Genomic DNA, 23241 nt, shown 5'->3' on the forward strand with positions numbered 1-23241 from the left:
TGCCTGCTCCCCCCCTATTTTCCTTGCTGTTCCTTTTTTTCTTCCCCCTTTTGGTTTGCTTCTTTACTTGTTCTGTCAGTGCATTTGTGTGCTTGTGTTCTCTGTGTGCTTGTCTGTTTTCCTTTTCAGGGCTACCTCAAGAAACAACCCAAAACACACATAGTGGAAAGTCCCAAATATCGCTGAGTAGGGAAATAAATTAATCAGAGGCATAACAAGAGAAACCAAGAGACACCATTAAAAGAACATCTCCTGAAACGACAGACCCTAGACAAAGAGCCTCCTTCAATGAAGAAATACTAGTAGGCACAGTGTGCAGAACGAGCTTTTAAAACTGACAAGAGACAGAAAGCTAGCCAAAATGACAAAACGAAAGAACTCTCTCTAAAGAAGCTCCAGGAAGAAACCACAGCTAAAGATGTGCTCAAAACAGACACAAGCAACATAACTGAACAAGAATTTAGAATGATTGTCATAAAATTAATGACTGGGTTTGAAAAAAGCATAGAAGCTGTCAGAGAAGATATTGATACAAAGACTAGGAACCTTCAAAATAGCTGTGACGAGTTAAAAAGAGCTATAAATGAGGTGAATAATAAAATGGAGGCTACCACTGCACGGATGGAAGAAGCAGAGAGAACAGGTGAATTAGAAGACACAGTTATAGCAAAAGAGGAAGCCGAGAAAAAGAGAGAGAAATTGATACAGGAGCACGAAAGGAGAATCAGAGACCTGAGTGATACAACCAAATGGAACAATGTCCATATCATAGGAGTTCCTAAAGAGAAAGAAAAAGAGAAAGGTCCTGAAGGGGTGCCAGACCAAATTATACACGAAAATTTCCCCAATCCGGGGAAAAAGAAAGACCTTGAAATTCAAGAGACATATAGAACTCCCCTAAGACATAACTTGAACCAACCTTCAGCACGACATATCATAGTGAAGCAGGCAAAATATAAAGAGAGAATTCTGAAAGCAGCTAGGGAGAAAAGGGCCCTAACATACAAAGGAAAACCTATCAGAGTGGTTACAGACCTATCTACTGAAACTTGGCAGGCCAGAAAGAAATGGCAGGAAATCTTCAATGTGATGAACAGGAAAAATATGCAACCAAGAATTCTTTATCCAGTGAGCCTGTCATTCAAAACAGAAGGAGAGATGAAGGTTTTCCAAAATAAAAGTTGAGAGAATTCATCACCACCAAACTAGCTCTACAAGAAATCCTAAGAGGGACTCAGAGACATCAATACAAACATGAACCCTACAGAGAACACAATGAATCTAAACCCACATTTTTCAATAATAACACTGAATGTCAATGGACTGAATGCTCCAGTCAAACGACACAGGGTAGCAGAATGGATAAAAAACCAAAATCCATCTATTTGCTATCTACAAGAGACTCACCTTAGACCTGAAGACACCTTCAGATTGAAAGTAAGGGGATGGAGAAATATCTACCATGCGACTGGACGCCAAAAGAAAGCTGGAGTAGCCATACTTATATTGGACAAACTGGACTTTAAACTAAAGGCAGTAACAAAAGATGAAGAAAGACATTATGTAATAATTACAGAGTCTCTACATCAGGAAGAGCTAATAATTATAAACATCTGTGTGCCAAATTCAGGAGCTCCCAAATACATAAAACAACTAATCACAAACAGAAGCAATCTTATTGATAAGAATGTGCTAACTGCAGGGCACTTTAATACTCCACTTACAACAATGGATAGGTCAATCAGACAAAAATAATCACTAAAGAAACAATGGACCTGAATGGCACACTGGAACAGATAGAATAGATATATTTAGAACTCTGTATCCAGAAGTTAGGGAATTAACTTTCTTCTCAAGTGTACATGGCACATTCTCCAAGATTGATCACATACCGTGTCATAAAACAGCATTCCATAAATACAATAAAATTGAGATCATACCGTGCACGCTTTTAGATCACAATGCTATGAAACTTGAAATCAACCACAGGAAGAAGTCTGGAAAACCTCCAAAAATGTGGAGGTTAAAAACTACCCTATTGAAGAATGATTGGGTGAACCAGGCAATTAGAGAGGAAATTAAAAAATATATGGAAACAAATGAACATGAAAATACAACAATTCAAACTCTCTGGGATGCAGCAAAGGCAGTTCTAAGAGGAAAGTTTATTGCAATCCAGGCCTATTTCAAAAAACCAGAAAAAGCACAAACTCAAAACCTAGTAGAGCATCTTAGGAAACTAGAAAGGGAGCAGCAAGAGCACCCCAAACCCAGAAAAAGAAGAGAAATAATAAAGATCAGGTCAGAATTAAACAATATAGAATCTACAAAAACAACTGAACAGATCAATGAGACCAAGAGTTAGTTTTTTGAAAAAATAAACAAAATTGATAAACCTCTAGCTAGGCTCCTCAGAAAGAAAAGAGAGAACACTCAAATAGAAAAAATCATGAAGGAAAATGGATGTATTACAACACATCCCTCAGAAATACAAGCAATCATCAGAGATTACTATGAAAAATTATATGCCAACAAACTGGACAATCTAGAAGAAATGGACAAATTCCTAAATGCATATGCACTACCAAAATTCAAACGGGAAGAGATAGAAAATCTGAACAGACCCATAATCAGTGAAGAAATAGAATCAGTTATCAAAACTCTCCCAACAAATAAAAGCCCAGGGCTGGATGGATTCCCAGGGGTATTCTACCAGACATTAAAGCAGAGACAACACCAATCCTTCTCAAGTTATTCCAAAATAAAGAAATGGAAGGAAGACTTTTAGACTCATTCTATGAAGCACATATCACTTTGATTCCTAAGCCAGACTGAGACACAACAACAACAAAAAAAGAGAACTACAGGCCAATATCCTTAATGAATACAGATGCAAAAATACTCAACAAGATACTAGCAACATATATAAACAGCATATAAAAAGAATTATCCATTATGATCAAGTGGAATTCATTCTTGGGTTACAGGACTGGTTCAATATTCACAAATCCATCAATGTGATACATCACATTAACCAAAAAAAAGGAAAAAATCATATGATCCTGTCGATAGATGCAGAAAAAGCATCTGACAAAATACAACATCCGTTCTTAATAAAAACCCTCAAGAAAGTCGGGATAGAATGAACTTACTTAAACATTATAAAAGCCATTTATGAAAACCCCACAGCTAATGTTATCCTCAGCTGAGAGCTCTCCCGCTGAAATCAGGGACAGGACAGGGGTGCCCACTCTCACCACTGTTGTTTAACATAGTGCTGGAAGTCCTAGCATCAGCAATCAGACAACAAAAGGAAATAAAAGGCATCAGAATCAGGAAAGAAGTCAAACTTTCACTTTTCGCAGATGACATGATACTCTACATGGAAAACCCAACTGACTCCACCAGAAGGCTTCTAGAACTGATCAGTGAATTCAGTAAAGTAGCAGACTACAAAATCAATGTACAGAAATCGGTTGCATTCTTATACACCAAAAATGAAGCAACAGAGAAATCAAGAAACCCATTCAAAACTGCATGAAAAATCATAAAATACCTAGGAATAAACCTAACCAAAGATGTAAAAGACCTGTATGCTGAACACTCTAGAAGACTTATGAAGGAAATTGAAGAAGACACAAAGAAATGGAAAAACATTCTGTGCTCATGGATCAGAAGAATAAAAATTGTTAAAATGGCATTATTACCCAAAGCAATTTACACATTCAATGTAATTCCCATCAAAGTTGCACAAGCATTCTTCTCAAAGCTAGAACAAACTATCTTAAAATTCGTATGGAACCACAAAAAACCCCGAATAGCCAAATTAATATTGAAGAAGAAAACCATAACGGGAGGCATCACAATCCCAGACTTTCTCTTCTACTACAAAGCTGTCATCATCAAGACAGTATGGCACAAAAACAGACACATGGACAAATGGAATAGAATAAAGAGCCCAGAACTGGACTCACAAGTGTATGGCCAATTAATCTTTGACAAAACATGAAAGAGTATCTAATGGAAAAAAGACAGCCTCTTCAACAGGTGATGTTGGGAGAGTTGGACAGCAACATGTAGAAGAATGAAATCAGATTACTTTCTTACACCGTTCACAAAAATAAACTCAAAATGGATGAAGGACCGAAGGGGAAGAGATTTCACACACAAATTTAAAATAGAAGTAATTCACTTAATTTATGCTACAAACTCACTTCCAAATTGTAGAAATAGTCAAGTGATATATTCATTATGCTCTACATCTACTCTCAGGATGTCACAATGTACAATAAGGACAGGTGAAAATTAAGGATGCTCAAGTTAAGCGTCCACAACTTGGAGAGAACTACCATAGTCTATAAGTAGGCAGGCAAGGTTACAGACCTGATTGCTAAAATAAAACTCATGGTTCAATAAAGTCCTGCAAGGTACCCCTAAGAGTCTGTGGTTTATAATACCTAGCAGGCCAAAAAAAAACCTTTAATAATAAAGAGTCAATGATGAAATGGAATGAACTTAGATTCTGTTCAGAGCTAATAAAAGTTAAGTAGAAACTATAACTCATAACATTTAAAACAATCACATGAAACAAGTTAGGGCACTGTAGACATACTCTTACTTACTTTATCTACACAGTCATCAAAAAATGCGAGGCTTGCATCTTTATCACTGACAAAAGAACATTCCTCGATGAAGCGAATGAACATTTGTGTTTTGGTCATCATATTATAAAATTTTTGATGTGATCGGTCCCGGCTTCTTAAGAAAGCTGTTCAACATAAATTCATAATGTCACAAAATATAGCATCATTCAAAGATTCACAGAATTTTAAGCCAGAAGGAACCAGATTAACCATGTCACCTATATCCTCTTAACCCACCATTTTGAAGAAAAAGAAACTAAGACCCCTGGGGAAGTGACCTGACAAAGATAGCAATAGGAAAGGAAACTGAACCCGATCTTTCAAATCTTCACCCAGAATTGTCTCTGTTGTCCCCTCACTACCTTAAAGACTATATATAAAATTGTAAATTTGAAAGCATTTTTAAAGAACAGCAGTTACAACCTCTCCAGTATTTGTTTATGTTTGTATCTTACTGAAACAGAGTAAAAGTATATTTCCTGATTTCGTGCTCCACATTGTTCACTAAGGTCAGTTACATTACACTTGGGCCTTCTTTTGGGCCCATACATTCAAATTATTTCCAACTGTTCTGTCTAAAACCTTCTACTTTCCTTTTGCCTGGCTAATTTCTACTCATCCTTCAGATCATGACTCAGAGATAAATTCCTCAGAAGGGCTTTCTGTGATCTGAAGTTGTGAAATAAAGGGATCATTCATATTATTTTTTAATGTTTGTTTTTATTATTTATGAGAGAGAGAGTTAGCTGGGGAGGAGCAGAGATGAGGGAGATACAGAATCCAAAGTGGGATCCAGGTGCTGAGCTGTCAGCACAGAGCCTGACACAGGGATTGAACTCATGAACAGTGAGATCATGAGCTAAGTCAAAGTGAGACACTCAACCGACTGGGCCACCCAGGTGCCCTATATTCATATTATTTTCAAATTGCTTATCTTCTTTTTTTAAAAACTTTTTATTTATTTAAGTAATCTCTAAACCCCATGTGGGGCTTGAACTCATGACCCTGAGATCAAGTCACACACTCCTCTGAGCCAGCCAGGTGCCCTTCAAATTGCTTATCTTGACTATAAGCTCAATGGGAGAAGTGACCATGTCTCCCTCTCTCTTTATTTTTGTGACTATGTATCTTTTGCATGCCACTATATACCTGGCATTTAGAGGAACTCAATATATGCTTATTAAATGAATTTCTCCTGCAAATGATATATACTACAAAAGAAAATAAATATGTATTTTGATACAAATTGCAAGCTCAGGCTCTCCAACTTCTTTTGCTTCAGGGCACAAACAGAAAGTGATATTTATAAAGTGTACTGAAATAAAATGGATGAGGCTATTTATGCTTGGGAGGTGACCATTCCAAAGGCTCTTCTGAGTGTCCAACATTGCCTAGCTGCTCTGAAAGCTAAAACTACCAATATCCTAACACATCTATGGCACAAAGAGTGCAGCAGTACATGGTTATGAAGCTCTATGCTTTTCAAATGGTTTCTTTGACATATTTTGCTAATGGGATTATTTCTAATTTGAGAAATAACTAGTTCTGTGGAAATGGATAACCAACAAAGTTGGTATATTCACACACTTCCAAAATAGCTATGTATTTTGATAAACATGAGCTATTAACACAGAAAACAACTGTATCATCATAAGGTTAAACTCAGTGATATGAAAGCTATAAAACTGTGCAATTACTCACCTTGTAAGGCAAAAAGAGAGGATGCATCTGTGGCTGTCTCAGATGGGGCTTGTGTTATTGGTCTTAAGTATGATCTATAACCTTTTAAAATAGAGGCCATGAAACACAAAAATGCCTCTTGGATTTCCAAATCTATCATGTGTAACCTCTTTCCAGAATTAAAGTCATAGTCATTCATTGCTAAGTCCATTAGTCCATCATCTCTTGGTCTCTGCTGCACTGTGAAAAAATACAGTATTATTTTACCACTGCTGATAATGGTACCAATATAAATCTGTTACATATGTATGTTAAGTCATGCTGTATACCTTAAATTTATACAGTCCTGTATGTTAATTATATTTCAATAAAATTGAAAGAAATAAATGTGTTGTTTTCAAAAGGCCTCAAGCTACTCAACTTTGTTTACACAACTTCATAATATGTAAACCCTAGCAAAGCTTGCTATATCATTTTTAGGCTCTGCTGATTATGAATTCAACCATAGTAAATATAAAATTATTCCTGCTTATCTGACTACCATCAAAATAAATTCGTTTTCTGAAGTAACTATATATAAACTAATAAATGAAAATCATAGCAACCACATGAACAGGAAACAGGGTTAAATGCATTGGTTCTACCTTCCCTCCCTTTTAAAAACTCTAAGTGCCTGCAGGAAAAACACACAAGGATTAAAAGGTGAAAAACAGCTCTTCCTTTTCCTGAACAATTCAACGCAAAAGTCATTAGGTAGTAAAAGAATAAATTCACAATAGAGAAGCCTGTTAAATGCCATCTTAAAGTGCACAAAGTGAACATCTTTATCAATACTGGGACAATTATTGCACGATCTCATAAGGATGCCAGGAAAGGAACGGAGTGTCATTTCTGTGATATTCCTGCCAAAGATCTATGACCTGTACTTACCATGAGGACACTCAAGACAAACCCACATCATGGACCATCCTATGATAGTAAATACCATCTTCAAAAGTATCAAGAAAAAGGAGTGGGGCGCGTGGGTGTCTCGGTCGGTTAAGTGTCTGTCTTCGGCTCACGTCATGATCTCACTGTTCCTAGGTTGGAGGCCTGCATCAGGCTCTGTGCTGACAGCTAGCTCAGAGCCTGGAGCCTGTCTTCAGATTCTGTGTCTCCCTCTCTCTCTGACCCTCCCCTGCTCATGTGTGTGTGTGTGTGTGTCTCTCTCTCTGTCTAAAATAAATAAAAACAGTATAAAAAAAAGAAAAAGAAGGAAAAATCGAAGAACTGTTTAGAGAAAAGGAGACTAAAGAGATTTGAAACTAAAGACATCTGATTTGGAAATGGATTTTTTGCTATAAACAACATTATTATGATAATTGACAAAACTTGAATCTGGTCTGCAGATAAAGATGGTGGAAATGCTCACTATTAATTTCCTGATTTTCATGGTTATGTAGTGGTGCAGGAGAATGTATTTTGGGGTAGGAATATATATTCCATTTGGAGGTGGTGGGGCATCTATTCTCAAAAGAGAAAATGTTTGTGACTGTTTCAAAATTTAAAAACTTTTTAAAATACGAGGAACAAGAAATCATCTTACAGCGTTTTTTCCGGAGTTCTTACTGTCCAAAAAAGTAACAGTAATAGAAAGAATATGGGCCTTGATACAGAAGATCTAGATTTTAATCCTAGCTTCACCCTTGTTAACTGTATAATCTCTGACAAGTACTTTACCTTCTTCAATTTATCTTCAGAGTTATAAAGATAAAAATATATGTGAAAGTGATCTGAAGGTATAAAGTGTTACACAATCCTTAACTATCAGGATTGTTTAAATGTTTATAATTTTAAGCTTTAAGCCTCTGCCCTTCAATAGAGCTGGATGGGCTATTTCATGGATTTTTTTTTAAAAGCAATGTATGACGTACATATGGTAACATATACACATTAAGTACATAGCTCAGTGGGTTTTTACATAGGATGACGCTAAGGAACTGCCGTCCAAAACAAGGTAAGATCACTTACTGCTGAGACAACAGGTAATATTCAGGGTTACCTGCTTCTGTATGAGTAGATTCATGTTAAATCTTTTTGCTAATAGCATCAGTGATTACATTCCATCAGAAAACACATTTCTGTTTGTGTCATTCCTGGAGGTAAGTCTGAAAACTTGGTCAAGATGGACATGGACAGTTTTTGTCTACAAGCCCTACCTTGCAAAATCTACATTTTCAGGCTCATGATCAGGTACATTAATTCCAATGCAGTGAATTAGTATTTTAAAATGTTCTCCATCTTCTCCTTAGGGCTGAGATTCCTGGAGATGTAGCCACTTCCAATTTTGCTTCCTGGCAGGGAGTTCACACTTTCGTCATGAAGATCCATTTGCCTCAGCCAGCATTGTCTTAGCTGAGCTTCTGACTTCAAAGCTCAGTTTCTCCAACACCAGCTCCTGGGAGTCTTATGTGTCCATATCCCTTTGGAGGGCTGGCTATGGATTTTAATATTTTAAATATTGCTACAAAAGCTACTGGACTTTCAGCTATTTACAAGAAAGTGTATGCCTTGTAGAAAGCAATTAACTGGTTAGCTTAACTAAAATTTGATACATAATTTATTTGTCAAATAAGATGACATGCTATTCTATTTGATGTCACTGTTTTCACATCCTGGTACTTATGAGCCACTTCCAAATTCTCTGTTTGCTTTAAGGTTTACTTTGGAAACATTGTCTTCTTCCATGTCTATTTCCAACTCTTAACTATGGTCACTTTGAACCCTCAAGGATATAGGCCCCTTCCTATACATAAATGAGAACCTCAAATACTGCTCTACCATTACTGACCATTTTTTTCATATAATAATTTTATAAGTATTAAATTATGGCCCCTGAATGGGCTGTTGTTATAAGATACCAAGAGGATTAGATAAATGATAAATATGTAAATGAGAACCTCAAATACTGCTACACCATTACTGACCGTTTTTCATATAGTAAGTATTGAATTATGGATCCTGAATGGGCCATTGTTCTAAAATACCAAGAGGATTAAATAAATGAAGGTTTAAGTCTTATCAGTAATTCTGGATCTCTGTCAAGGTATTCTTATATAAACTTTTTACTGAAATATTCCATATCCCAATCAATTTTCATTTTGATTAATTTCCTGATGCATTTGGCAAGCTTCTATTTTCAAATTATTTGAGGTAAGCATGACATTAAGATCCACTGAAGGTAAAAAGCTTAAACCCCAGCTCTCACCTCACTAAAATCCACAGCATTTTCTCATTTAAACCATCTGTCTTAAATTTTCAAAATTAAACTTCTATTCTCTGTATGAAGAGAATGTTCTATAAGAAGAAACCCGTATTATTCCATGGTATTTCAGTAATGGCAAAAGTAAAGAAAACAATTACCTTACCTCTTTTTCAATTATATCATTCTAAAATGGCTCTATGAACATGTAGCAGATATAAAATAAAACAGAATACATTTTATAAATCTATTTAGCTTTTAACAAAGTTTGCTTTAATGTTCATTTGCCCTAAGATTATAAAACATTTCCCTTAGATAAAATAAACAGTATCCTTTCACAAGCAAGACAAAGTAACTGGAGTCCTTTCTCAGATTAAATTACTTCCTTTAATTAAGTTATACACTTACATTTTGCCAGCTGCTGGTGCAAATTATTCAGTGTGTTCATCAGATTTTTACATGGTTTCTTTGGAAGTATCTTCCAGGCTACATTTTTCTTGTCACCAGTTCTGAGATTAAATGACAACAACAGTGTATTTGTTAGACAGATTTTTTTTCTTTGCTATATATAAAAAAGGGAAAAGAGAAAACACACTGAACAAAAAAATACATACAAAATATTATAATTAATAAGAAAAAATACTACAAGGGTAAACTGGTATGTAGAATATTTAAGAATTAACTTACACAAGGGTAGAACCTTATACAAATATAGCTCAAAAATTTATAATTATGTTGGTACTGGGTAAATTCCCAGTGAAATCATGCGAATCACTACAAATTTAATATGGTGGTCATTATTCTCAAACCCAATTTAAGAGTCTTTAGAAACCTAAACACTGGTAAAATCCTACCAACAGGAGGTTGTTTTTTTTCTTATAGATGCTAAGAAAAAGCACTGTGGAAAACTTGAACTCATAAAGAAAAAACTGAACTGATGATCCAGAAAGCTTATCAAAATACAAAATATTTAAGTATTTAGTTTCTCGGTTTCCTAAAAGTGGAAGTAAAATTTGCTCTTCTTTCTTTCAGAAAAGAACTAATCTAGAATATGAAATTATTTGAATAAAGGGTAATGTTCCAAAATACTTCTATAACAAAAAAGAAGATATCTGCTTGAAAGTGCTATCTTTGTTTCCACAATGACCTCCTATAATCTCCTTTATTACAATTATTACCACACAGTTTTTCTCCAAACTACACATGCAGTAAGAAAAGAGCATGGTGATAAAACACCATAAATCTTTTGGACTTAAGCTATAGCTTTGCTGATTCCATCCTTTACTCATTAAATCTTTTTTTGTACTTCAGAAGCCATAAATCACTTTTTTTAGAAAACTTGAAAAACATAGAGAAAAAGGAGAAGAAAAGTGAATCATTCATGTTCTAACAACTAAAGACAACACAGCACAGATGTGTCGTGGAAGTTGATTTTTTTTTAATGTTCCCTGTACTTCCCACAGAACAAAAAGGGCAAAATCCTCACCTTGAAAACCAAACAAAGAAAAAGGAGTGGATGAGAAATCTTAGGCTCAAAAGAACCACTATCTTGGAATCTACCCTTTCTTTCCACAGATGAGGATAAAAATACAAATAGGTAGGAGAGGTCACCTGCAGACGTCCCACTGCAAAGGTTTTATTTCATTTATAATGTGACCAGGAGCACGGAATCCTGCATTACAGCGAGAAGACAATGTAGGACACTTTTTACGTTATTTTCCAGATAAAACCTTGTAATGCAGCACTTCCACTGTAACTGCTCATTCACTGTGTGCATGCTAGCCTTATAAAAATAGATTATGAATAACTAAAGAGAAAGGAGTCTACATGGGTTGCCTTTTTATTTCCAGTGCCTATCAAAATAGGGTGCTCAAGATAGATGAACAGAATCTTGGTACCATTCATCACATCTAATTACTGTTGTTTACTCACATAATTTCTTTCTCTTGCCCTTGATATCCTCACTGGCTGGGTACGAGCGTTTTATCTAGAACCTGAGTTTGGATCCACGATGGCCTTCTCTGTTTTTATTTATGGGGAATTCCAAAATAACCAATAATCAGTGGCAGAGGAATTAGTTTTTGAACTGGACAGCGATGGTTTCAAAATCTAGCTGGCAGTAAATGCTATGTGCCCCTTCTGATAAATCACTTAAAAATCTAAGTTTTAGGGGTGACTGGCTAGCTCAGTGGAGCGTGCTACTCTTGTTCTTGGGGTTGTGAGTTTGAGCCCCACATTGGGTGTGGAGATGATTTAAAAATAAAATCTTTACACAAAACCATAAGCTCTGGTTGTCTTACCTGTCAGAGGGGTTAATAAAAAACTACATTGCAAAATGCAAAGAATGAGATAACACAGGCTATGCATACAGCTTTATGCCTAGTACAGATATTACTTTCCCTTTCTTCAGAAATTTACTGACATTGATAACAGACAAGAGACCCAAAATTGCATATTCAGGATTCGTTTTCTTTCAAATTTCAGCTTGAGGTTCCAGATATCCTGGATGAAGGAAAGTAGAAAGCTGTGAGTTCACTAGCTTAGTCCTTCCATACGTTTGGAAGGGTGATAATATCAAGAAGGAACACTATTGATGAATACCAACAATTCATGTTTTCTTTGATTCTTTAACTCATGAGCAGTCAAAAGAAAAAGATAAAATTAAAACAAATTCTTTAATAAACTGGAAGGAAAGTATAAAAAAAGGGGAAGTGTAATTTATTACCATAATCAATGCAGTATATACTAATTCACCACCCTGAATTTCAATTTTTAAAAACATCATGTCATTGGGGTTGCCTGGATGGCTCAGTTGGTTAAGTGTTCAACTTCAGCTCAGGTCATGATCTCATGGTTCATGAGTTCAAGCCCTGCATTGTGCTCTCTGCTGTTAGCACAGAGCCTACTCAGGACCCTCTGTCCTGCTCTCTCTCTGCTCCTCCCCTGTTCACTTGCACACATGCACTCTCTCTCTCAAAAATAAATATTAAAAAAAGTATTCTTCTGCTATAACATATTATCAATTTAGATTATTTTTGTATTATATATTTAATAGAACGCCATCTTTTCTAATAGGTCAGACACTTGAGGTTTTGACATATATGACATTAGAATTAATGTAAGGTTAGAAAATTAAATCAAAAGGTTTTAATATGAAACATGCTTATTAAAAATGAAGAAGAATCTGTTGCACATACATATAAATATTTAAGTTGCAAAAGGTGTACCAGCTTTTGGGCTTTACTGACAGACTAACTTGCAGTTATTTTAAGTATGTCCTGTGAATGCAGTGTGGTCATTGCATCAATTTTCTCTTCCCTGAATAGCATAAGTATGATTAAACTGAAAATAAGGGATATGAGAGAACAATTTAATTATAAAAAAGCTATGAAAAAAAAACTCCAGTAGCTACAACTTAAATGTTATTCCAATAAAAAGAGAGGGAAACTTATAAAATCCTTATTTTCTAAAGGTATAAAGGTGATTAAATCATGTATAACTTATTTAAGTTTTCTTGAAGTGCTCGTATACTAATAGTATTATAACAAGACTAGAAATAGAATTGAAATACCAAGGTACAGTATTCCAATTTAATTTGTGATTTCACTTGTACTCATTTGGAAAATGGTAAATAAATTTTTTTAATGTTTATTTATTTTTGAGACAGCACCAGCAGGGGAGGGGCAGAAAGAAAGGAGGACAGAGGATCCCCACTAGGCTCCACACTGACAGCAGCAAGCCTGGTGCAGGACTTGAACTCATGAAAATGCGAGATCATGACGTGAGCCAAAGTCAAACACTCAGCTGACTGAGCCACTCAGGAGCCCCTAAAATTTTCTGTTTCTAACCTCAATTTCCCTTCTGATAAATTTCTAAGTAAATACAAGATTATAATGTTTATCAAATATTTAAGGATCTGAGGATTAAAGGTTTATATATATTTTATAATAAAATGTCTCTAATACCCTAAATCTACTCCATTGGAGAATAGCATGGTTGATTCAAAGATAATAATAACCCCAAAACAAAGACAGTAGAGCTCAAAAGAGTCTAATTAGCATTTATAAAATATACAGTTACATACACACACTATGAAGTTGTAAACTACTGAGTAGAGAATCACTAAAATGCACTTACTGAGAAATGGTGTTGGTGTCTAGGTCAACACAACTAACATCTGGTGGAGGATCATAGAGATCAAAGTATCTTGAATCAATTCCTACTATGAATGGACATGGTGCACTCAAGACATCCGCTAAAGCCAGTGGGCAGAGAGGAACATAGGGGCATGGCCAGTGGAAAGGGAAAATCATCTTGGATAAACAAAAGATAGGAAAATATTCAGCTGTTTGGCATAATTTATAAGCACATACAAAAAGCTGTCTATTCATACCTAAAGTCTAACACTTAATAACCAACTAAATAATTATGACTAATATGAAGGGTTGGAAAATTAAAATTGTTTTTACAACATAAAAATTCATTACTCTACGAATTTTAGTTAGGTTTTAAAAAAGTAGCTTTAAATGAAATGAATTACTTATGTTTAAAATGGAATTGCCAATGAGAAAACCTGGGATACTCACAGACACTAATGCTTCTGTCACACTAGTAAGCACGGACGGCCGTAGGGAATGGATGAGAATCTTATGTTCTGTGACCGCAAACACAAGTAGTGTCACAGCATTTTCAGGGCCTAAATTTTGAAGTAGTGTTGAAAACTTGCCACCACTGTCAATCCAAACAAAAATATATAATTATAATATATATTCAAATACCTCATTATCCAAAATAATGATAAAAGGTCATGATGAGGGTAGGATTATATTATTTATTCAACTTTAAATACGACTGCTGCCCTTATCTATGGGAAACAATCAGAAACATATTATGAAAACAATGAAGTTTTTGAGGTTTCAAAATCATTAGATTTTTCTGTATTGTATTCAATATGGAAAATGAAAAGTCATTCTTTTTTTCAGAAAAATATCCGCTGTGCAAATAATGTCCATATAAAGAATTCAATCTATAGAGGAATGCTTTGGCTGAAAGCAAGTTTTTTATTTATTTTATTTATTTTTAATTTTTTTAACATTTATCTAATTTTGAGAGACAGAGACAGAGCATGAACTGGGGAGGGGCAGAGAGAGAGGGACACAGAATCCAAAGCAGGCTCCAGGTTCTGAGCTGGCAGCACAGAGCCTGATGCAGTGCTGAACTCATTCATGGACCATGAGATCATGACCTGAGCTGAAGTCAGAGGTTTAACCAACTCAGCCAGGTGCCCCGAAAGCAAGTTTTTTAATGGAAAAAAATTTTTTAAATGGCTCATCTTTCATTGTTAATTATCAGAAAAAAATACATGACTTACAGGTCCACTTCTCTTAAGGCAAGCACATACATTAAGATTTGGATTTACAAATAGATTATCTTTACTATTGTAATAATAGGAGTAATACAAAATTGAGAGCTATGAAGTGATGGTATATACATATAAAGCCAATTAATAACTCAAAGTGAGACATTCTGTGTGGTAACAAAATACTGGACTAAGTAATTCAGTAAGCCAATCAGTATGTTGTCTACAAAACGCTAAATAATTTGCTTCACCAAATTAACTTAATTTTTTTTATTTTTTTATTAAAAATGTTTAAATGTTTATTTACTTTTGAGAGAGAGGGAGATAGAGTGTGAACAAGGGAGAGGGAGACACAGAATCCAAGGCAGGCTTCAGGCTCTGAGCTGTCAGCAACGAGCCCAATGAAGGGCTTGAACTCACAAGCTGTGAGATATGACCTGAGTGGAAGTCGGACACTTAACCAACTGAGCCACCCAGGCCCCCCTAATCTTTTATTTTTAATAAAGCAAAATTAATAATTCTCTTAGAGAAAGGAAAGCATGTCCACAAAAAACTTGTGCATGTTTATAGCAGCATTATTCATTGTAGCCAAAAAGTAGAAACAGCCCAAATGTCCATCAACTAATGAATGAATAAATAAAATGCCATCTACCATATAATGGAATATTTGTTGGAAACAGGAATAAAGTATGATGATACAAGATGGATGAACTTTGGAAACATTATAATAAGGGAAAGAAGCCACACACAAAAGCTATATATTATATAATTCCATTTATATGAAATACCCAGAATAGGCACATCTATAGAAACAGAAAGTTGATTAGTGGTTGCCTTGGGCTGGGAGGTGTGTTTGTAGGCATGCGTGTGTATGTGTGTGTGCGTGCACATTTGTATAAGTAGAAATGGCAGAAATTCTTTTTAGAGTGATGTAAATGTTGATTATAGTGATGTCTCTCTATATATGTCTCTATTCACAGAGTGAATATAACTATTGAATTGTGCAATTTAACTTGGTGAACTGTACAGTGTGTGAATTATATCAATAAAGCTGTTATCCCTGCCCCTCCCCCCATAGGCCTCTTGGGTATTAGGATCTTTTTATACATAATCGCAGTCAGTATTTCTAGTTTATTTTCTGCTCAAACAAAGGTTAAGAAAACACTGGTTGCTCTGAACTGAGACTAGTGATGAAACAATCTGCAATTCTTACAAAATTAATGTCAAAGACGGCAGCTGGTCTCCCTCAGGTATGTGCTATGAAATAACTTAATTATATTGCAATGATTTCTCAGCTAGAAAATTACCCTGCTAATTAAATTTCAAGAACTGATACTTTAGAAAAAATATATTTTGTAATTTCTCTGAACTCTTAAGTAATGAAATACATTATCTTATTTCATAATTGTATTTATGAGTACCTTTTTATTTGGAGGTTAAATTTAAAATTAGTTATATTTGAATGTTCTTCAGAGGGTATTTAAAGCTAAACCATTGTTTTCATAATATATATACAAATATACCTATTTACATACTAATAAGTACTTGATAATAAATGGATACACAAAATACCAAATATTGTAAAGGTTTTTCTTTTTTCATTAAATAAAAGGAATTTAGATGACAGTTAAATGAAAACTATTTCCATCAACATTTGAAATTTTTCCTAGGAAAGAGAAAATATTTGAAAGTCACTTTAGCACACATGAGATTTAGAGAAACATAAACAGAAATGAAGTTCTACTTGCCTTAATGGAAGAGGTGAAGAAACAGGTTGACTGAGAATCAGATTATCATGTGGTGATAACTGGAAGAAGATTCACAATAAAGTGTTTGAAATATAAAGATGAGCCTTAAAATACCACTTTCCAGTAAAGAAAAAAATTCTTTGGCTAATGCTAACCTCCATCAAGTTTCAGCATAATCATTAACCAGTATAGAAACTGTTTACATCACATACTAAGATCTTGAAAACTATGTCCTAACCACTGACCTAACTACTAATTTTCCCTACTCTGAAGTCTCTTTTTCTTGTTCCTCAATTTTCCCCAATGTCATTTTAACAAAATTTTATTGAAACACTAAATTATTCATTTAATACCACAAAATCAGGGTTAGTAAACCTATGGTTTCCAAGGCAAATCCACAGGCCATCTGTTTTTATAAATAAAGTTTTACTGGAACACTAGCGATGCTCATTTGCTTATGAATTATCTATAGCTGCTTCTGTGCAATAAGAGCTGAGTAGTTCCGACAGAGACAGAGTGGCCTATGAAAACTAAAATATGCACTGTTTGGTCCCCAACAGAAAATAATTACCAACATATGTGTTGTGTGTGTGTGTTCTGGCACTAAATATCAAGAAGACAGTGATAATATGTGGATATACAGACTGATTATAAAATGTTTTCTAGACATTTAATCTGTATCAATATAATAATGCAATTATTTTTATCTACATTTTTAAATGTATGCAAATTTCCACAAATTTGTAAATTCCTATTTGCAAAAATACTTCTAATTTTGAATGATACCCCACCCACTCCCATTAAGGGCTGTGATAAATACAGTAAGGCATATATAGTGATAACACATAAAAATATCTTCTTTATGTAAGTCACTTTGTAAATAGTGATTAAATAGGCAGACATCTTGCAAATCAAGAGCACAAACAAAAAAATGTAAACAAAAGAGAAAAGACAGTTAATAGGGAAAAGAGATATGGAAAAAAACATTTGTTCATTTTTACCTTCCCCATCACAAAGTTATGAACACTTCTCCCTGCATAATATATGAAAACACACCACTTTTTCTTATGTCTATTCTAATACATATACCTTCAGGAATAAATGCCAAAGTCACAGACAAACTTTTAATTACCTATAACAAATTTAGGGAAAGGAGTCCCTTTTTGTTTGTTCAAAATGTCTACTGTTGTCTACTTTAAGTCTTCAACCTTTTACCTAAGGGGAAACATTAGATGCCTGTCTGGGAGACAATTAATAAAACATTAAAAATCTAATCTCCAACATGAACTACCATCTGGTTCTCATTTGATCTTTTCTTCCATTTAAAATTGTTATTCTTATGGTACATTTTGACAGGGCCAATAATCATTTAATAGGGCGCTTATATCAAGAAAATCTTACCTGAACTAAAATCCGTGGTCTCTGAGGAGATGGAAAAGGAACTTTATGCATAAAATGAGAAATATGCCTTAAAAACAAACAGACAAAAACCCAATTGATTCCAAAGTGAACACCATATACTATAAAGGTCAACAAGTCACCACAAGTCCAAGTTGAGTGAAATGCTCTGTGTACTTATAATTTCGAAATCCCTGCTACTACAAAAACAAGTGAACAAACACCAAAAATAATTTCTCCCATTAAAGTTGCTTCTCCCTAACTCCAATGGCTTTTCATATGAACAGTTCCTCAAGTTCAACAAAGTTTGTGTTACCAACGTTTCAAAACCCATTTTAACTTTTTCCTCTTCCTCACTAGATAATATATAACATATTATGTGGACAGTGATCAAAGAACTGAATTATTTTGTTGTTCTCACAGAATGTCATTTTTCCTTGAAAGAATAACTGATAAATTAAAGTTATCCAATGTTAGGTAATCAAATTTTTTCTATATAAAAATGAATAAAGACAGCCTATTGCTTCAAGAAAAAAAGACAGTGAAGCGTATGACTTTTAATCTTGGGGTTGTGAGTTCAAGACCCACGCTGGGTGTAGAGATTGCTTAAAAATGAAATCTTTAAAAAGAAATAAAAGAAAAGAAAAAGAACCCAAAGTATTGTTGCTAATAATTCAGTTCTAATTCAATAAATAAATTTTAAGTCAAAATCAGAATTTTGCCACCATGTACTTTACAACTTCTTGGTACTCAAAAAATTTTTCTGATGAAATAGGTGGTGCTATTAATAAATGAAATTATTTATGTTAAACGCCATGAACTGGTATTTTCCAAATGACCAATGTATGATGCTACAAAACCATGCATAAAAGTTCCATTTAGAGTGAGAAAAATCAATAGATTTTAATGTAATAGAGAAAGTTCATTACTAAAGCTTTAGATTACACACTGTCAATAATCCATAACAGATTTCATTTGTCAAGTTTGGGGCAGTGTCAAAGCAGAAATTCCACACAATTTTCTGAAAAGGCTATTCGAATACTCTCCCTTTTCCCACGTACATACCTGTGTGAGGCCAGGTTTTTTCCATATTACTTTCACCCAAACAACATATTGCAATAAATTGAATGCAGAAGCATGTATGAGAACCTAGCTGTGTTCAATTAAGCCAGACATTAGAGAGTTGCAAAAATGTAAAACAATATGACTCTTCTCATTAATTGTTTTAAAGAGTTATTTTTCAAAAAAAATACTGCTAACATGCAATTATTTTAAAATATTGAATTTTAATTTCTATTGCATTTTATTTTACAATTTTAATTTCTATTGTAATAAATATTGGCAGATAAAACACATAAAGAAAAGTTCCTTAGAGGTTCTCGTTTTTAAGAGCATAAAAGGGTCCGGAGACCAAAAAACTTGCTAACTGCTGGAGTAAAATACTGAGATGGGAGTGAAAAATTTTAAGAAAAAATTAGAGTTAATATTGTACACCGGAGGCTCTTAATTCTATCACTTCCCAACAGCCACGGAACCACAGTCAGAGAATTCTGCTTAAGAATACAAAAGAGTTGGGGTGCCTGGGCGGCTCAGTCGGTTAAGCATCTGACTTCAGCTCAGGTCATGATCTCACAGTTCCTGAGTCTGAGCCCTCCGGTGAGTTCAAGTCCCACTTAAGGCTCTTTGCAGTCAGGGCAGAACCTGCTTCATATCCTTTGTCCTCCTCTCTCTGCCCCTCTGCCCCCTACTATCTCTCTCTCTCCCTCTCAAAAATAAATAAACATTTAAAAAAATACAAAAGAGTTTAAGTGCTAGATGGTATAAAATAAACAATAATCAAATAGACATGAAGATATTTAGATCTCATTTGCAACAAATCTTATTGGAGAAAACATTATCCACCTTTAGTGATTTAAGAGAAATCACTTAATTTTTAAAAAGAATACAGAATGCATTTCTTTTTTTTCTTTAAATTCATGATGTCTAAAAGTAGAATATTTTTTAAAAGTTCATGATAAACCTAAATTATTTGAAAAATAAGAATCACAAAACCAGCATAAAGGAAAAAAAAGCCAATGAGGATCTCCACACTTTACAAGAGCATCAAAAAACGAAACATTCACTTCATTTTGTTAGAGATATATTTAAAATAATGTGGCTGTAGAAGCATATGAGAAAAATATTACCTAACTGAAAAAGACAAATTCTTTTTTTTCAAGTAACTTTGGAGAAATCTAGTTTCCATATATGATTTACTGAATTACCAGTTCAAATATAAAAGATCTGCTAAATTTTGAATCAAGAAGAATTCTAACTTACTTTTCAATTGGAAGAACATGAGGTCCAGAGATAGAATAACGATACAGAAAAGTCAGAAATTTCCTGAATGCATCAAAAAAAGGCCAGTGAGAAAGAAGACAGATGCATTTATTAGTGTGAATTGTTTTGGAACTATCAGATTTCCCATCTGCTGATGATGCTAAACCCAAAAGAAGTCTCTGTTTTTCTGTGAGATTTTCCTCAGAGTATGGTTCATAAAACTGAATAGCAGCACCATAGACCTGGAAAACAAGTAATATATTTGATAGATATACCTTATATCATCTATTCAAATCACATCATTAAATATATAATAGAGGAGGCATGATGAGCTAGGCCATTAAAAGCCTTTTAGATGCCTATGAGCCAGGCAATGTGCCAGGTGCCAGTAACAGTGGTGAACAAACACCTCTCTTGGTTTCTTGGAATATGTTTAAAAAAATCAAAAAATGAAAAACACTACACATTGCTACTTTCACAGCTCATTATTGACAAAAAAGATGTTTCAATTAAATCAAGTTTGTTTTCTGAAGAGTGAATAAACATTAAAAAAACCTGTCTAAATAATAAAATAAAATAATTTAAAAAATATTCTCTATAACAAAGTGACTGAAAGTAATTATTTAGTAAACAGTGGGACAGAATTTTAGACAAGGAAATACATATTCCAACTTCAGGCAATTCACTAAATTTCTCTGGACCTCAATTTCCCAATCTATAAAATGAGGATGTTAGACCAGATGATTTCCAAGGTCCTTTCTGACTATCATAGTCTATGATTCTGAAGAGCTTTGCATATTTAATAATGTCTTTTGTATTACTCTAAAAGCTTCTGGTTGACAGAAAATGAAGCAATGAAGGATCATCATTTGATGATGAAAAAAAATCTTTTACCATATTCACAAAAAAGCATTGGGGTGTATGGAACAGAATGAAATTTCTCTTTTCCTTTATCTCTGGATATAGTTATTTTAATGAAATAGAAGAGGTATGTGTAATAGATTCAATTTAACCAGTTATTTTTTTCTACTGTTCCTTACATTACATAAAACATAAGACTCGAAAATGTGTAAGAGGGGCACTTAGGTGGCTCAGTTGGTTAAGTTGTCCAACTCTTGGTTTTAACTCAGGTCATGATCTCTCAATTTCATGAGTTTGAGCGGCATTAGGCTCTATGCTGGGAGTGTGACATCTGCCTGGGATTCATCCTTTCTCTTTCTCTCTGCTCATCTCTCACTCATGCCCCACTCTCTGTCACTCTCAAAATAAATAAACGAAAAAAAATGCACAAGAAATTTGTTGATAGTTGTTAAAACTAGTACCTTTTCAGCTGAGGCTCCAGTTAACACAAATGTAGAAAAAACAGGGAGAGGGTATTTGCTATTTGGTGGCCAACATTCAATAGTTGCACCCATTGGTAAACAAAATAGGGGAACAGATTCTGGGAGTGAGAAAGACTCGTAATCTTCTTGAGGATATCTACAAATTAGACCTATAAAAACAATAATAAATATTAGGTCATCATCTCTTGAATTTAGGTGCTCAATATTTGAATGATGCTAAAACATTTCATAACTATTTAACATTATATTACATATATGTTCATCAAATAGCCCTGAGTGCTTCAATAGGATATATCCAGATTTTCATCCTCAAATATTGTAACTATTCATAACAACTAATTAATGTTTATCAACCTTCATCCACGAATGCTAAGTAAGACAAACAAGAAATGACTATCCTAAAGATAGGATACACAAATGCAAACACAATCCTAAAACTTTAGTTTGTGGACACACTACTTTGAAGCATATGCATATAGTTTTTTGAAATTTTCAACACGGTTACCCCAGCTCCTGTTAAAATCAATCTTCAATTAAGTATCCAATACATTTAAGGATGAGACAAAACAGAAGAAAAAGACATGGGTTGTGGTGCCAGTCCTGACACTAACACATTGTAAGACTTCTTTTTCCATAAATTTTACTAGCTTTCATACTACATGTACATATTAAGTATTCTATGAAAAATTATACTTACCAGCTTTGTAAGATATAGTGTTAGTCTTTGCCACTGATTTTTTATAACATAAGTACACTGCTGATCCCCACTGAATGAAAAAAAAAGGAAATATCATTTAACTTTAAAAAGTAGTAACTTAATAAAATGGACTCTTTGATATTTCCAGTACATATTATCTAAGATATAGTAACATATTTCTGTTAGCTATTTTCAGTTGGTTAATTTGTCATCATTTTATTAGAGCTTTTGCCCATTTTTCTTTTAGAAGTAACATTTCACATTTTTCCCCCACTGTAACAGCAATAACATGAGGAAAACTTGACCGTTTAAAATAACTAAGCCATAACAATTTAGATTTCATTCCAACTCCAAACTTGGGGCAGAAAATGATTAAAAAATATCTACCCATGAGTATACCTTCCTTTAGATTCCACAGCCTCTCTCTACAGCTCTTTATACCAAAACTTGAATTATAATTACTATATCTGTTTCCTTGTTTCCCATTCTCTCCTGAATCCATTCCCAATCAGGTTTTAATCGCACCATTCCTTAAAAGAACAGTTTAACAACTTTAGTGATGCCAAATCTAATAGTTGATTCGTAGACTTCATTTTCTCCAACCTCTCAACAGATCTGGACACCACTAATAACTCCTAAAACATGTTCTCGCCTTTTGAGGCATCACATTCTCCTGGTGCCTTCCCACCAAATCTCTGGCCGCTCCTCAGATCACATTAAATGTGATCTCTTCTTTCCTTTTTTTCCGTGTCTGATCTCATACATTTAGTCCTATCGTTTTGTAGAACAGCTACTCCCAAAGGAGTCTCAAAT

The 23241-nt window shown here is 34.2% G+C and overlaps 1 protein-coding gene across 13 annotated transcripts in view; it reads right to left on the minus strand.

The window, feature by feature from the left end:
* The window catches only part of DENND4A (DENN domain containing 4A), a 124813-nt gene that overhangs the window by 45531 nt on the left and 56041 nt on the right, over positions 1 to 23241 (minus strand). For all 13 annotated transcript variants that reach the window (XM_029950964.1, XM_029950967.1, XM_029950974.1 and 10 more), the window contains 10 exons: positions 22429 to 22498; positions 21711 to 21880; positions 20389 to 20630; positions 18073 to 18139; positions 16672 to 16730; positions 14151 to 14295; positions 13702 to 13877; positions 9973 to 10073; positions 6345 to 6563; positions 4623 to 4768 (listed from right to left, as the gene is read on the minus strand). In XM_029950964.1, coding sequence (XP_029806824.1) covers positions 4623 to 4768; positions 6345 to 6563; positions 9973 to 10073; positions 13702 to 13877; positions 14151 to 14295; positions 16672 to 16730; positions 18073 to 18139; positions 20389 to 20630; positions 21711 to 21880; positions 22429 to 22498 — 1395 coding nt within the window. The remainder of the gene's footprint in view (positions 1 to 4622; positions 4769 to 6344; positions 6564 to 9972; positions 10074 to 13701; positions 13878 to 14150; positions 14296 to 16671; positions 16731 to 18072; positions 18140 to 20388; positions 20631 to 21710; positions 21881 to 22428; positions 22499 to 23241) is intronic.

This window comes from Suricata suricatta, chromosome 9 (genome assembly GCF_006229205.1).
Source record: "Suricata suricatta isolate VVHF042 chromosome 9, meerkat_22Aug2017_6uvM2_HiC, whole genome shotgun sequence".
Lineage (NCBI taxonomy): Eukaryota > Metazoa > Chordata > Mammalia > Carnivora > Herpestidae > Suricata > Suricata suricatta.